The 17,086-nt window shown below is 39.4% G+C and overlaps 1 protein-coding gene across 4 annotated transcripts in view; it reads right to left on the bottom strand.

Annotated features, from left to right (window-relative positions):
* Cfap20dc (CFAP20 domain containing) overlaps positions 1 to 17,086 on the bottom strand; it is a 224,199-nt gene that overhangs the window by 206,100 nt on the left and 1,013 nt on the right. For 2 of the 4 annotated variants that reach the window (XM_050161182.1, XM_050161181.1), the window contains exons 2-4: positions 15,655 to 15,744; positions 13,246 to 13,339; positions 4,574 to 4,646 (exon numbers count right to left, since the gene is read on the bottom strand). In XM_050161182.1, the coding sequence (XP_050017139.1) occupies positions 4,574 to 4,646; positions 13,246 to 13,339; positions 15,655 to 15,744 (257 nt within the window). Of the gene's footprint in view, positions 1 to 4,573; positions 4,647 to 13,245; positions 13,340 to 15,654; positions 15,745 to 17,086 lie in introns of those variants that run through there. The other 2 variants (XM_050161183.1, XM_050161185.1) reach the window with 2 other exon arrangements.

A 17,086-nucleotide genomic window follows, 5' to 3' on the forward strand; every position in this document is an offset into this window, starting at 1 on the left:
GGTGTGGAGGTGAACTTTGAGCATGTACAATGTGGCCCTCAGGTCACTTCCTGTTGCCCGTGGATCAAGACAGAGCACCGTGTCTGCCTGCACGCCACCATGAAGATAGTGGACTAACCTTCTGAAACTGTTAGCCAGCCCAAATTCAATGTTTTCCTTTAGAAGAAATGCCGAGGTCATGGTGTCTCTTGATAGGAATAGAAACCCTAACTAAGACAGGAAAGAAGCTAGGAAGTCCAGAGAAAAGCATGGACAGACAAGACAGCAGTGATGGTGTTTTGAAGTAGAAAAAAATAGCAGTCACAAATTCAAGGTATTTCAAAGGCCCAAGGGCAGCAATACTAGATCCTCAAGCTGTGCAGCTGCCGGTTCTAAAACACCCCCAACCCACTTTGTATAACCTGTTCCTGGGCATGATAAATCATCCAGGAAGCATAAAAGGCATGAGAGGAGGCCGAGGAAACGACTGCAAAACTTCTAAACTAGCTGGCAAGACTCCACTCATGAAAACCTCTTGATGTATAGCAAAAACCTTTGAGAACAAAATGCCTTTCCCTACTCTGACAATAGAGATATTGAGAAGCCAGATATGGCTCTGTTAGGTGACTTTCCAGGCTTGTTAGAGAAATGTATTATTTAAAATCGCCTAGGGCTACACTGCTAGGAACAGTACAACACGAAGGGTACTAAAGAAAGGCCTGTCTTTAATGCAGGGAAAATGTGTTAGAGCGAAATCCATACCTATCACTCCATCTTCCTTCTGCCGAAAACATGGTCTCTGTCCTTTCTGCAGGAAACAGAACTACCTGGACTATCAGTAACAGATTCAGTTCATATAAGATAAACTGACAGAGCGTGTCTCATCCATGTCATTTAATAATTTTTACCTCTGTGCAGAAGAATTTATTTTCTAAGCATTATAAAACCAAAATCATTTAGAAAATCAACTCATTTTCCATGTAGACATGAGAACATGGGAATCAATGATTACAGTGAACCACATTCACAATCTAATCATTAATGCCAAGACCTTTCAAAAATGTTTCCCATAACTAAACAGGCCAAGAGCACGAGCAATACAGAAAAAAGAACAGTTGGGTTTACTTAGGTATAGGCTTGTCTCCTGCTAGGAGCAGGTTAAGGATACCTCTTGGCTTCTTAATAATCAAAGCTTTAACTGTCATTAAATTAATTAAGACAGTATATTAATTGAAGAGGACACCAGAAAATGGAAGGATCTCCCCTGCACTTGGATTGGGAGGATCAACATAGTAAAAATGGCAATTCTACCAAAAGCAATCTAGAGATTCAATACAATTCCCATCAAAATTCTTCACAGATCTGGAGAAGACAATAATCAACTTTATATGGAAAAACAAAAAACCCAGGATAGCCAAAACAATCTTAAACAATAAAGGAACGTCTGGAGGCATTACCGTCCCTGACTTCAAACTCTATTACAGAGCTACAGTATTGAAAACAGCTTGGTATTGGCATAAAAACAGAGAAGTTGACCAATGGAATCGAATAGAAGACCCTGACTTTAACCCACTAACCTATGAACACCTGATTTTCGATAAAGGAGCTAAAAGTATACAATGGAAAAAAGAAAGCATCTTCAACAAATTATGCTAGCAAAACTGGATGTCAATCTGTAGAAGAATGAAAATAGATCCATATCTGTCACCATGCACAAAACTCAAATCCAAATGGATTAAAGACCTCAATATCAGTCCGAACACACTGAATCTGACAGAAGAGAAAGTGGGAAGTACTCTACAACACATGGGCACAGGAGACCACTTCCTACGTATAACCCCAGCAGCATAGACACTAAAGGCATCATTGAATAAATAGGACCTCCTGAGACTGAGAAGCTTCTGTAAAGCAAAGGACACTGTCACTAAGATAAAAAGGCAACCCACTGACTGGGAAAGGATCTTCACCAACCCCACAACTGACAAAGGTCTGATCTCCAAAATATATAAAGAACTCAAGAAACTAGACCGTAAAATGCTAATCAACCCAATTATAAAATGGGGCACTGAGCTGAAGAGAGAATTCTCAATGGAAGAAGTTCAAAAGGCCAAAAGACACTTAAGATCATGCTCAACTTCCTTAGCGATCAGGGAAATGCAAATCAAGACAACTTTAAGATACCATCTTACACCTGTCAGAATGGCGAAAATAAAAGATACCAATGATAGCCTTTGCTGGAGAGGTTGTGGAAAAAGGGGTACACTCATCCATTGCTGGTGGGAATGCAAACTTGTGCAACCACTTTGGAAAGCAGTGTGGCCGTTTCTCAGGAAATTCGGGATCAACCGAATGGACCCAGCAATACCACTCTTGGGAATATACCCAAGAGATGCCCTATCATACAACAAAAGTATATGCTCAACTATGTTCATAGCAGCATTGTTTGTAATAGCCAGAACCTGGAAACAACCGAGATGCCCTTCAATTGAAGAATGGATGAAGAAAGTATGGAATATATACATATTAGAGTACTACTCAGCAGTAAAAAAACAAGGACTTCTCGAATTTTGCATGCAAATGGATGGAAATAGAAAACACTATCCTGAGTGAGGTAAGCCAGACCCAAAAAGAGGAACATGGGATGTACTCACTCATATTTGGTTTCTAGCCATAAATAAAGGACATTGAGCCTATAATTCATGATCCTAGAGAAGCTAAATAAGAAGGTGAACCCAATGGAAAACATATAGGCACCCTCCTGAATATTAACCTTCTTCAGGCGATGAAAGGAGATAGAGACAGAGACCCACATTGGAGCACTGGACTGAAATCTCAAGGTCCAAATCAGGAGCAGATGGAGAGAGAGCAAGAGCAAGGAACTCAGGACCGCCAGGGGTGCAACCACACACTGAGACAATGGGGATGTTCTATTGGGAACTCAACAAGGCCAGCTGGCCTGGGTCTGAAACATGGGATAAAACCGGACTTGCAGAACATAGCAGACAATGAGGACTACCGAGAACTCAAGAACAATGGCAATGGGTTTTTGATCCTACTGCACGTACTGGCTTTGTGGGAGCCTAGGCAGTTTGGATGCTCACCTTACTAGACCTGGAAGGAGGTGGGTGGTCCTTGGACGTCCCACAGGGCAGGGAATCCTGATTGCTCTTTGGGCTGGGAGGGAGGGGGACTTGATTGGGGGAGGGAGAGGAAATGGGAGGCGGTGGTGGGGAGGAGGCAGAAATCTTTAATAAATAAATTTAAAAAAAAAGACAGTATATTGCCTAGGCTGGAGTGATATGCTCAAGTGTTTGGGCACAAATAAAGCTTAATTTTGTAAACAAAAAAGAGGGTCTCATAGCCCCAAGCCTAAGGCTAACAAGGAACACCTTTACTGCTGCTTTGAAGAAGCTCAAAGTGTGAGTCATGGCAAGATCCAGGTAAAAGGGGGAGGAAAGTTGGATTTCTATGTAAAGAGCTTTAAAGTTTAAAATGCAATTTGCCTTCTTTCAATTCAGGACTCATATTCTCCTGTGCTGAAAATGAAGCTTTCACCAGCACTTTCTGTACCTTCAGAATGCCTTTGGAGTCTTGAAAATGCTTTTTCCTGCAGACACCAGGAAGTGGTCCATAAGAGCATCAAATGATGCTTTGGTGCTCTCTCTCTAAGAATTGTTTTTAAAGATGGAAGATGATAAAAGAAGATCTTACAAGTTCACAGGCTGAATAAAACAAAAGTGCATGGTGTTCCATCTATGTTTCATCTGAGAAAACAAGGCTGTAACCTTCTAAGCTAAAATTCAGACTCATTGACAACCTAAAAAAAAATCACTAATTTCCCAGCTTACACAGAGAAAAATTAATAAGTCCCATTTACTAAGAATGTGCTCTCTCTCCTTTAGATCACAATGAATGCTGACAAAGCTGGAACATATCTGTCTTTACCACCAACTCACATTTGTCAGGATTGAAGACCAATACCTAAGCCTGAACCACGCGCAGCTTTGAATTAAAAACCAAACCAAACAAAAATAACCATGAAATGGCTTATTTACAATACATAAATTTAGAAGTGAAATCTTAGAAAATACCCAGTTTTTTATGAAATAACAAATTAAATGCTATTTTTATTACTGGTAGTATTTCACATAACACTGTAAATGTTACTGAATAAAAGTAATTAAATTTTGTTAAACAATCATGTAAGGCCACTGAAAATAAACATACTGCCTGCTATCTTTACATACACAAAAGGCACCAATATATCAAAACTACAGTAGATAGTGTTAATATGTCCTTTAGTCAATTTTAAACCAACGTAGTTCTGAAAAGAAACAGGAAAAATGTAAAATCATAATCTACAGCACCTTCTGAAACAGATGAAACCTATTTTCTTTCTCCCAAGAAATTCCAAAGTGTAGCAATATCCAAGAAATACTAGCTATTTTAATTACTTCAAGTCAACCTGATAAGTCACTACTGTTTAATGCAAAAGAAAAAATTGCCACTTGCAATTAATGACTGTTAGCACTGTTGCAATTGATCAAATGTCCAACAGACATAAAACATTCAGAAGAAGTTCTATATATCTTACAGTAACTCCGTGGAGAAGTCCTGTCCCAGGGGTATGTAAATCTGAAGCACAAGAAACCTCTGGATCAGTCCAACTAGAACAAGAGAGAAAAAACATAAGATGAAACGTTCAGGCCCCTTATATGTGCACACAAACAAACAGTCAGCGCCCCTGCAACCTGCAGCCCAGCACTCAAGGAGCAGAAAGGCACAGGGCAGCGCTATCCATGATGTATAACCTGATTATAGAGGTGGAGACACTGAGGACAGCGGGATCAAACGTCAGCCAATGCTGCGTTTTAAAGCTCGTCTGTGGCACTGGTGAAATCTTTATGAAAATCAGAAAAAGGATCTTATTCACTCTTTGGTTATGTTTGGTTATGCCATAAGAGACTGTGAGCGTGGAACTGCATCACACACACACAGAGAGAGAGAGAGAGAGAGAGAGAGAGAGAGAGAGAGAGAGAGAGAGAGAGAGAGAGAGAGAGAGAGAACTGAGCTATGCATTCCTATCAGGGTGCTCATAAACACATGTGGCAATTATCCTTATTCTCTGACAGGTTTTACAGTCTTACTAAACAATGCAGCTCAAGAAAAGCAGCTCTAATGATGACAAATTTCACTGAAGGCTCACTGAAGCAGAGCTTGGGCATGCAATCTTCACAGTGTCCACACTTAGCAGGCTGGAGGAACGTAATTTCATTTAAAATCCCTTCGTTAGTATGTTCTTAATTAATTCTCACTAAGAAATGATAGCTTTTATTCCCTATCACTGGTTTCATAAGGATAAAATATTGAGGAAAACCAAACCACATGGCACTTTGATCGCTGTACTCTGCGCCTGCTCGAACAAACTGCTTCTCTACATCCAGTCACTTAAGACATTCCCTCTAGAGTTTTGAACTTTGATCTCTCAATTTATGATGCCTTTAACAGATGTGTTAGTAGTATCCCCCCTCCTGGGGTATGGGGATGGTTGCATTGTAGAACAATTTAGGCAAGGCATATAGAGGAGATTTTGGGTTCAATCCTTGATAAAATCAAAAAAAAAAAAAAGCAACAAAAACCCACAATGGACACACCTCCAAAAATATGCATGTTAGGGACATTTTTCTGCATTGTGTATGAAATAAAGATGTCATAACTTTGTCTATGACCTTCTCCTATAAATCCCAAAGTACAAACAAACAGAAAAAAGACCTTAAGGAAGAGTCAGAGCTGATGGTGGTTCCCTATCATCCTGCACTTAGAAAGTGGACAGGAAGATCAGGAGTTCAAGGTTTATTCTCAAGTTCAGAGCACACCTAAGCTATGGCTAGAATGCTTCCCTAGTTCCCTAGAGTGCAGAATGCTGGGCTCAATTCCCAGTACACACACACACACACACACACACACACACGCACGCACGCACGCACACACACACACACACACACAGACAGACATAGACTCCAAGAAAAGCAACTTATTTGAGGTGATATGTTTTATTTATTCTAGTAATAAACTTAATAAATTTAAATGTTTTAATCCCCCAATAACTTTTGGTTTTTGACTTTCTGGTTTGTGATTTTTATAGTAAGCAGTTTTATAACATTCCTGAGAACTATAAGTCATTTCTATGTTTTATACCAAACTTTTCTATAAATAAACATCTTTGTCTAAATATGTTTAGTAATGCTTACGAATGTTTTCATCAAATATACAAAGATAATCTCCTTCAAAGTATCAAGCTTATAAATCTGTTCAGGAAGAAATCTAAATTAAGCAAAACAGGAATGGGAGAGGAAAGGCTCTACCCTAGAAAATTCTCTAGGACTGTGTTCCACCACAGTTACAGAGATCCAGTATGGCAACCAGAGTTCTGACCCACAAAAGCAAAGTGAAATGAGGCCACCTCAGATAAGCCACCGTCAGGCAGCCTCTAGTCTCTCGCCCTGTGGGTCCACAGTGCCCTCAGCTGTAAACAGCGACTGGAGAACACCGGATAAAGAGAAACCCGTCCTTTAAAAGGCCCTGACCTACGCCGCAACTATCACTGAATCAGAATTATTTCCTTCAAGCACAAAGAGGTGCATGTAAAAGATCATTTTTAGAAATGAAAGATCTCTTTCCTCAAACAAACCAAAACCAAAAAGAACTCTGACATTTAACAGTCTCACACACCGAGGCCCTACTTTCCAAAACGGGTGAGGACCTGGCCAAGCTAAGAGTGCTTTATAGCATATCACAAGCTGATTCTGTAGGGCAGCAACACTGAATAAGCTCCACTGTAGTATGCTTCCCTGGCCTAGGGAACTTACACTGACTCTTCTTATCTGCACTGTATTTAAAGTCACTCCTAGTAATACTGAATATAGGCCTCATTAGTTTAAAAAATGGCCATCAAGTACTTAAATATACAGAAATTTCTTGTTAAGGGAGCAAAGCCCCAATTTCTTTTTCCTTTAAATATTTAAAAATATACTCAACTTGTAAAATACCATTAGTTTTTATCAGTGGTTTTCGAGTTGTTTCGTTAGAGCAAAGGACAGACTGCATACCTCACGGACATTTTACCTAGATTTCGTCATCCAGGAAGTGGGATGAGGCCATAGACAATCATTTCTCCTCACTGCCCAGAAAGCTCAGAATGAACTTCCTCCAAGACTTCACTCACAGCCTTAACATACCCTTAATTTCTTTTTCACACTGAAAACTGGGCTAATAATTTCTCTCTGTACCTCCAAGAATTATTTTGATGAATTAGCCTTATCATTTAACAAAGATTATTGATCTATTCTGTGCACAAGACTTGAAGGTTCTTTGTTTGTTTGTATGTTTTTAAGAAAGACCATCATACTCTATGCCCTCTTGGAATGCGCAATATGGTCTTACAAAAGAGAAGGTCAAAGTTCTATGAGCATATTTAACAACAGGTGCTTGAGGGACAGGAGATGATCAGTAAAGGCAGTCCTGAAGAAATAATGCAGGAGGTGAGCTCGGGGGATAAGCAGGGTTCCACTGGGAGAGTGGTAGAGGTAAGAGAGAGGAACAGACTATAGGTGGATTATTCTGTCTTATAATGGATAAAGGATGTCCATGGGGAAGGGCATAGCAGCAGAAATGAACCTTAAAATGCTCAGCCAGCTGGTATAAGACACTGAAGAGGGAGAAGAATAAACTGGAAACCCAGTGATATGGAGCCTTGAATGCCATGTGAAAGACAGGGGCCAATCTAAAATCAGTGGGAAGCCGCTCATTCATGCACTTGTTCAGGCAGATTAAGGTGATTGCACATCAGGTGAACAGGACAAAAGGAAGAGTTTCTATCAGTGAAATAGCCTTTCTGGAATGCTTGGAAAAACAGTAAAATGACAAACAATTACACACATATTCAGGGCTGTTCACAGTACAGGAGCAGGGGAGGATACAGGTCAAGGGGCTGAAAAATGGGAACAACATGAAGCACCAGTGTAACTTAAGTACATGCCAGGTGGGCCTCATTCAAAGGGGCATCTTAGCAAAGGCTAGAGAAGAGGAGAGCATGCTGGGTTTCAAAACATCAACGGCCTTGAATGGGTGGAACGCAGGCCCGAGGAACGGTAACAAGAGAGACAGCCAGAGAGTTAACAGGGAACCAGACAGTTATATTCCCAGAGAGAAATTATTTTCACTTTAAGAAACAGGACATTTCTTCAGAAGATAACATGCTTCACTTGTCACTGAAGACTCTAACTCTGGCTGCTAATTTGATAACAGACAACAACTTTGTGTAGGTGGCCCTACACAAAGAACTGCAGTAACCCCTGCCCGAGAGAGTGGGGTGAGCAGTACTGAAGGGTAAGAAGGGGGCAAACTTCCAATCATTTTCCCAGTACCACTGATGTCTTCTTAATGGACTCAGAATAAAGGAAAACAGAAGTTGATTTTAATGAAGAATTTGGGTCTCATTAAAGGCGAGGGGTTGGGGATCCCAAGCAGCCCTAGCTAGGAGCTGTCTTTACATATACTACACTTAGGTGGTCCAGGAAAAAAGACTAGTAAACATTTGATGTGCAAGACTGAAGATAGAAATGGCATTAAAAATCCATGAGCCAGAAGCTGATAACCAGGGAGAACATGTAGCTGTAGGGCTAAACATAAAGACCAGGGTCCCTGCAGCATTCGGGTGGCAGCAGAAGAGGAAAAACAAAAAGTATCTGACAACAACCTGGTATGCAGTAGGATGAAGAAGGGAGGTCTGAGATCTCCAAAGAGTTTGTGAAAGAAGTGTATCAAACAGGCACTGGCTCTCTCGGACGCTCCCAGAGGTGAAGACGAGAGCTGAGGAACCCATTGGTACAGGAAGACAGAAGACTTACTCACTCTGATGAGAGCACTTTAATAGAAAGAATGGCCAAGATCAAAAACACAGATGACAACATATGTTGGAGAGGATGTGGGGTAAAGGGAACACTTCTGCATTGCTGGTGGTTGTGCAAGCTGGTACAGCCCCTTTGGATATCAGTAAGGTGATTTCTCAGAAAATTAGGAAACAACCTTCCTCAATACCCAGTAATACCACTTTTGGATATATACTCAAAAAATGCTCAATCGTACCACAAGGACATGTGCTCAACTATGTTCATAGTAGCATTTTTTGTCATAGTCAGAACCTGGAAACAATCTAAATGCCCTCGACTAAAGAATGGATAAGGAAAATATGATACATTTACACAATGGAGCACTACACAGCAGAAAAAAATAATGACATCTTGATATTTTCAGGTAAATGGATGGATCTAGAAACATATTGAATGAGGCAACCCAGACCCAGAAAGACTCACATCACATGTACTCACTCATAAGTGGCTTTTAGACATGAAGCAAAGAAAACCAGTCCACAAATCACAATTCCAGAGAACCTAGACAACAATGAGACCCTAAGAAAGACATACATGGATCTAATCTACATGGGAAGTAGAAAAAGACAAGATCTCCTGAGTAAATTGGGAGCATGGGGACCATGGGAGAGAGTTGAAGGGAAGGAGAGAAGAAAAAAAATGTATAGCTCAAAAAAACCAAAAAAAAAAAAAAAAAAAAAAAAAAAAACTTAAGAAAGAATGGTAAGGTCAAAGACACTTAAGGATTTTAACCAGGCAAGATATCATTTAAAAAGAATAGCAAGCAGCAATGAGGAGACCTGGGGGAACCACAAGAAGCCATCCTCATCTTTTACTGCAGCTGAACTTGGGCTTTGAGGATGCCGATGGCCGGACACACACTCTTTGATTCAGAGGACGCAGCAGGGAAACCAGTGGCTTTCCATGTGACTCTGGAACAGAAAGTCCCTGCTGGGTATTTATGGATGACAGTAACGCTTCTCACACGGGCAACTCCATACAACACCGTCCAAGTTGAAGGGTGCCAGGCAGTTATCTAACTGGTGAATGACACACTAAAGTATCATTACCAAGGGCAGATGGTTACAATTAGAGATTAGAAACAGAATTGTCAAAGTTCCTCCTGTGACAAATGTAATAGAATTATCTGAACATCAACTGAATGTCACCACCGAGTTAGGGGTTACAAAGATGACTGACACCCTGGAGAAGCACACATGCTCCAGCACTAGACGCTGCTGTTATTTACCGAGCAGGCTCACAGGCCTGGGTTCAATTCCTAGCAACATAAATAAAATATGCTAAAAACAGTGTATATTGAGTGCCTTCTATGCACTCGACTGTGGGAAGACGTGATTTCTAATTTTAATTTCCTTTGTAAACTGTACAAATTCCAGCTTTATGTACTATTTGGGAACTATAAGGAAGTTATTGTTCACTCCTGTTTGATCCAGAAAGCCCCACTCCTCTCTCTCCAAACCCTAACCTCTCAGCTAATCTCCAACAAAGAAAAGACCAAAAAGTTCAGTTCCACATTATTGGCAGTTGTGGCAGCTCCTCTCCTGAAGTCGGCAGTAGCCCAAGACCCCACACTAAAGCAGTCTGTTTTTGACCACACCTGGGCACAAACCCAGCGTGTGGTGAACATATCATCACCCCTTACATACAGAGTATATTAGCTCCATGCTATAGTTTGAGCGTGTGACTTCTCCGGCCCAATCTTTGGGGCTGGAGGGCTCAACCAGGAGCTGCTTTGCCCAAATAAATCTGTTCTTTTACTTTTTCAGTTCGCTTGATCTGGCTTACTGAGCAAGCGGAGAAACCTATTATCATGTTACAGAAAACCTATTAGTTATGAGGAAATTTACTTCTGGCAGCAAATTAATTAAGAAAATTTTAACAATAATTATTCTCTTTCAAGGTTGATTTCTTATATTAGGTTATAAAGAAACAACAACAAAAACCACAGGGCCATGGGCACGGCTCAGCAGGTAAGTACATTTGCTTGCCAAGTTGTCCTGAGTTCATTTCCAGAACCTACATGTTGTCTTCTGACCCCCATGCACACTATGGTGCATGCATACACTCAACAATAATAAATAAATGTAATAAAAAATTAAAAACACAAACGATGTATTTATTTAGGACTCATTAAGTACAATTTAATTCAGAAAGATTATTTTTTAGGAGCAGCCAAACATAGATAATTTCATGAGAAAACTTTCTTCATAAGCATCTAATATAGTCAGAAATAAAAGTGAACTATCGAATGTCAAGTTTGCATAAAGTATATATTAACTCTTAAAATAGGAATACATAATGATAATTGAACTTAATTTAGATGTTAATTGAAAGCCACTTCTTCTCCATTCAAGACATGCTTTTTAATTTCAGTTTAACCATACCAACCTCACACAGAAGGTCATCTTATACAAGTAGAAATAAGTACATACTTCGTTATCAAAACATCCAAAGAGCTCATCTGAAAGGCATTAGTGCCAGGGAGACCACACAAACTGTTTCATTTGTTACACTCTTGCCCATGCTAAGGGAAAGCCAGATTAATTTTTAATTGCAGGGCATTGTGTAAGAAACACATTAGAAGATTCTTCTGTTTTTTCTAATTAAAAGTCATCATTGTTACATTTAAAGAGGTAATTATAACACATTAAACCCAGTTTCTGAGGAAATTAAGAAAAAAACCCAAAAACTCTGACTATAAAAGTAGAGAAGAGGGGAAGAGGAGTTTGTAGTTAGTCACTTTGGTGAAGGAGGGATCTTTCTCAGAGGCAAAGGAGGAGGCTGCCAGACCGACTGATTTCATCAACATCATGACGTGGGTATAGATGCAGAGGGCACTAAAAGGCAGCCAGATTGTCGTTACAAGCCAAACAATAAGGGCAAAAACGACTGGCCAGCTTTTAACAGCCACATCCCTGGAATGTATCTGTTTCACAAAGTCAATATCCTAGACCAAACGAACAGAAGAAAAAACTACAATTTCAGATATGCTTCCCTGACTTATTTTAGTTCACTTTACTTACAAATACAAATGTATATGAAAATGAAAAACAAAAACAGGAAAACATCCTGTTATCAGTTACACGCCTAACTAGGAACTATGAGGGAGCCATACTTCCCTGTGGCAGCAAACTAACTTTAAAAATTAATAATTATCGATTCTCTTTCAAGGTGGATTTCTTAGTTTATAAAGAAACACTGACAAAACACTTTACATTAACTCATCATCCATCCCTAATTTTCATGGTCTGACTGATATCTTAAAATTTAAAATGTTACATAGTGCTTGAAATGGTACAGAAAGTCTAGAATCTGTACAGTTTACAAGGGAAATTAAAATTAGAAATCAGGTACCAATAGCAGGTCTTTCCACAGTGCCTGGCACACGGAAGGTACTCAATACACGTTCTTTTTAATACGTTTTATTTATGTTGCTAGGAACTGAACCCAGCCCTGTGAGCCTGCCAGGTAATGCTCTATCTCTTAGCTTTATCTGCAAACCACCCATAAATACTTTTAGTGAATGAAGACAAAGAAAATTACAAGTAGAGAAAGGAACCTATTTATTTTTACAAAATATCAGAAATCTAGTATTTAACCATAAAACATAGTCAGTGGAAAATCTGATTACATTTATACATTGCCCAAATTAATCACTTTATTGAAAGCTTAATCTAGAGACAGAGCCTTAAATTCTAACCTCATCTCAGTCAACAACTGCCCTTCCTGACCACATCCTTAAGTCACCTTCTAAGGTCCTGTCTGCTTTAAAATATTGCTAATTTTCACATTGGAATCAATTCTGTAGCTGTCTGCTAAATAATATGTCTATATTTATCAGATATTAATGTTCCTAAATGTTTATCAATTATTGTTACTAATAATAATGTCTTGTGTAATTTTTTTTACAATTTTTGTTGTTTAAAAAATGAAGCTCTTGTAACTTATAATTCTTAAGTTCGTGTCAAAACTTTGCCTTAACCACCCGATTTTCTAATAAGAGCCCAATCTTTTTTACTTCTCTGTAAAGAAGCACTGTGCAAAATCCATCATACAGAGTTAGGGCTCAACAAATACTGTTAAAATAAGTGGTTACAAAAATAATCTTCTAGGACTTAAAATAGTTCTAAATTTAAAGAAGATAGAGAGGGAGGATATTTTTCTAAAGTGCATGGCACTTTAGATTTCTATATTAAAAATATCAGATGATTTCACACTAGCAGAAGCCACAGAAGTCCTACTAAGATGCTTGCTTCTCAGATATAAGACACAATTCTCCCAAACACTGAAATCCAGTATTACAAGTCTTACTCACGGATTTGTTTATTCTCCTTCGGTAACTGAATCCTGTTGGTTTGGCTGCTGCCTTCTAGGATAAACACAAAACTTTTAACTTCTTTATCAAACTCCTGTGGACAAAATGAAAAAAGCAGTAAGTGAAGCATATCTTACTTGTTTTCTTTTATAACACTGGAACTGCAAATTTCCGGGAAAATTTTTCTTTTTTTTTTTTCTTTTTCTTTTTTTCAAAAGACTTAAAAGCAGATCCAAACCCTAATGATGCTTTTATCCCTAACACTTGCTGGGAATGGAAAACAAAACCACACTAGCCACGTGGCTAGTTTCTTATTATATGAAAACAGGTTTCCTCCAAATGAAAACAAAACAAAAAAAAGTTCTCTAACTTCAGGAATTCCAAAGCTGCTAACTTGTTGCGGGTATAGTTGCTTCTTGCTGCCTGTATGCATCCCCATCTAAGTGCACGGCTGATCACCGCTCCCTGCACAGCAGAAGAAAGCATCTAACTTCTGCTGAATTCATAGAAGGTCTTTGCTTTCAGGCCACCGCTCAAATGGAATTAATTGTGTATTATTTCATATCTGCTGTGACTTTGAAAATTCTCTATATATTTAAAATCAATATGAATTAAGTTTAACAATTATGGTTACCTAGTAAGTTCAGGGCCTGGAGAGATGGCTAAGCAGTTAAGAGCACTGATAGCTCTTCCAAAAGATTCAAGTTCAGTTCCTAGCACCCATGCTGAACAGCCCACAACCATCTTTGGCTCCACCCCAGGGCACGAGAGGCTGTCCTCTTGCAATCATGGGAGCCCCCAATGCCGTATATGCTCACACAGATGACACATATGAAAACATAAATTAGGGAGCTGGAGAGATGGCTCAGAGGTTAAGAGCATTGCCTGCTCTTCCAAAGGTCCTGAGTTCAATTCCCAGCAACCACATGGTGGCTCACAACCATCTGTAAAGAGGTCTGGCGCCCTCTTCTGGCCTTCAGGCATGCACACAGACAGAGAATTGTATAGATAATAAATAAATGTTTAAAAAAAAAAAGAAAACATAAAATTAAAACGACTCCATTTTTAATAAATAGGACTTTGTAATAAGTAATTCCATGTAATGTGCATGGTAATACCATCCCCTATGTATTTGCGATGAACATACATGTGCCAAGTATATTATTTATTTTATTTATATATACATGTCAGGCCTACCCAACCCTTCAACACAGTCACAAAGCACTTATGGGTCCTTGTCTTTCCCCACCTTAATGTTCTAACCTATCAGAGGGGCATGTAGCTCTCTCTCTCACCAAGTTATTCACATTATATAACACTATGTAGTGTGTCTAATGTTATGCTGCACAAATATTAAGCACTCAATAGTAGTTTTGAGCTTCATTTACATAGGTATTCTTATTCTTCTGAAGGCATTCATCTCTTGCTTCTACAGGAGAGAAAAAAGATAACGATGGAGACAGGCTTTTTAGGTATGGTGGCAGCTAGTGGAACTGGCTTCTGCCTGCCGGCTCCTGGTTTCCCTGGGAAGGTGGGGTGTCAGCTTTTGGTGAGTGAGGAGGGCATGCCCGAGATCAGGATGAGCGTAGGCAGTTTGGTGGTTGGAAACGGATAACGAGAAAGGATCATTTTGGATACTGACAAGAACAGATGATTTTCTGGACTATTGGGGTTGGGTTTATAGTGTTATCGATCTGAAAACTTTAGGTATTTTCTCCAAAAGTACTGAGGAGGCCAAGGAAAGACTAGGAGTCCAACAAGGGCTGGCTGGACAAGCATCACCACAGGCTAAAGAGCAAAGGCATTCGAGGTCCTTACTGGACAGTGATTGAAAAGATGTTTCAGCTTCTGCACTGAAGAGAAAGAGATGAGAACTCAGAGAAAGAAAATAAACCAAACATAACAGGGAAAAAGAAGTGTCTGTGGCCTGAAGATCCCAACCAGTCTGAAGAACAAACACAGTGGGAGGAACTGAGCAAGTGACCTTAAGCATCGAAGACTGAGGTCAGCGAAAGACTGCTATTTCTCACTTGGTAATTTCAGAGGTCCTGCTGTTTGTGGTGATGAGGGCAAAGGTCTGAGAGTGATGATGGTAAGGCTGCACCAGCCTGGGAAGATGTCGTTAAAGATGATGAAATCAAGAAACTCAGTGGCCCAGGGCTTAGAGAGATGTTCTCTGATATCAAAGTCACCAACAATGATAAGGCAGGACTCAGGGCACACACAGAAGTTATACACCACCTGGCAGTCTTAACCAGCTAAGGAGTAGTGTCTGGCGGGGCTGGGGGGCTGAAGCCAACAACACAAAGCCTTTGAGGGTGAAGGAACAAAATATCAGTTCTGAAGTCTGATCGAGCCCCCTTTTTCTATAACCTTCCCAGGATTTCACACTTAACTTCTAACACTTACTTTCCAAATCACAGATGGACTGCCTAAGATCTTCCATTTTGCTCCAGGGTTTTTCCCCTGGGCGCTAAAGATTTCAACAAATGCACCTCCCTAGAAAACAAAAAGGAAAGGAATTCAGAGTGAAAAAAAACGCTAAGGGAGAAATCGTATCTACCACGGAATCTAAAACCAGTATTCCAGCCATCTGTCAGTTAAACGAATCTGGGAAAACATTACCCCTCTTATTGTGCCTATTGTATACCTTGGCTGCCTATAAACCACAACCATTGTGATTTGGGTCACCCTGTTACTAAGGAACTCACTTTTAAAAAGATGATAAATATAATTGTGTCAGAGAAATATCAGTGATATTTCTCATTGACTTGACAGGGACAGGTCAGTTCTGCAAGCATTCTGAAAAGACCAGGCTAAAGGGCTTAAATTCGATCTGTAAACTAAGCCGAAATCTCACCATCATGTGTGATTACAAACTTAGCAGTCATACTGATTGGGGCTCCAATACCTTTTTTTTTTTAATTTTTCAGAATTTGGGGAGTTAGTTAATGTCTTGATTTATCTATCTGTCAAATGAGTTGTTGGATCATACAGGCTTAGCATGCAGCCAGGACTTAATAGTGCCACTAAAGATTATTCAATAAAGGGGAAAAGCAGCTTAGACTCATTCAGAAAAGACCCAAGAAGGATTGGGGTATATGTGGAAATGGGTTCTTTATGAACATCTCTACAATAAATTTGGAGACACATAGGAAGAACAAAAAGAATATTTTTCTATAGAAATATTGTTCCCTACTGTAAACTCAAGACCACAGCATTCACAGTCGTGCATGTTAAAGCTATTACTAAATGCCCATTTACTCTGCTCATAAAAATAGGGGAATCAAATGATTACCTCCAAGGAAGAATCTGTTCCAAAATTTGAGTAGCTGAGATGAAGACTAAATATGATTTGAATTATAAACAGCACACGAGAAAACCTGTTTGATTTTTATAAAGTCCCGTTTAGTTTTTGTTAAAAAAAAAAAACCAGCATTTTTCCTGAAGCATAGATTTTGCTTCTGACACACTGAAAATTTCTTCTTTCTTATTATGTGTAAAATTGTATATGCTACTGCTTCTAAGGGCAGGCCATTTTGCCAAGAATTTTCAGTTTGAGGCAGCTGGGTTTAAAAAGAAATCCCTGAACCTTACTGAAACAGCAAATCTTTTCTCCCCACTTCTTCTTCTGTGTTTTCCAAATTAATCATAGTGGGCAACTGTTATTTCATCACATTATACTTTATCTACATGCAGGGAGATTAAACTAAGTTTACTCTAACCCATAAAATGAATTTCTAAAACGGGACAAAGGAAAAGCCCACAGTGCTTTAAGAACAAGTAGTGTTTGGTTAAAAGGATAAAGGCACAAAGAGGTGGACCCTGAAGGTGGGGGGGG

Source organism: Alexandromys fortis, unplaced genomic scaffold (assembly GCF_014885135.2).
Source record: "Alexandromys fortis isolate MF-2015 unplaced genomic scaffold, M_Fortis_MF-2015_v1.1 scaffold_123, whole genome shotgun sequence".
NCBI classification, from domain to species: domain Eukaryota; kingdom Metazoa; phylum Chordata; class Mammalia; order Rodentia; family Cricetidae; genus Alexandromys; species Alexandromys fortis.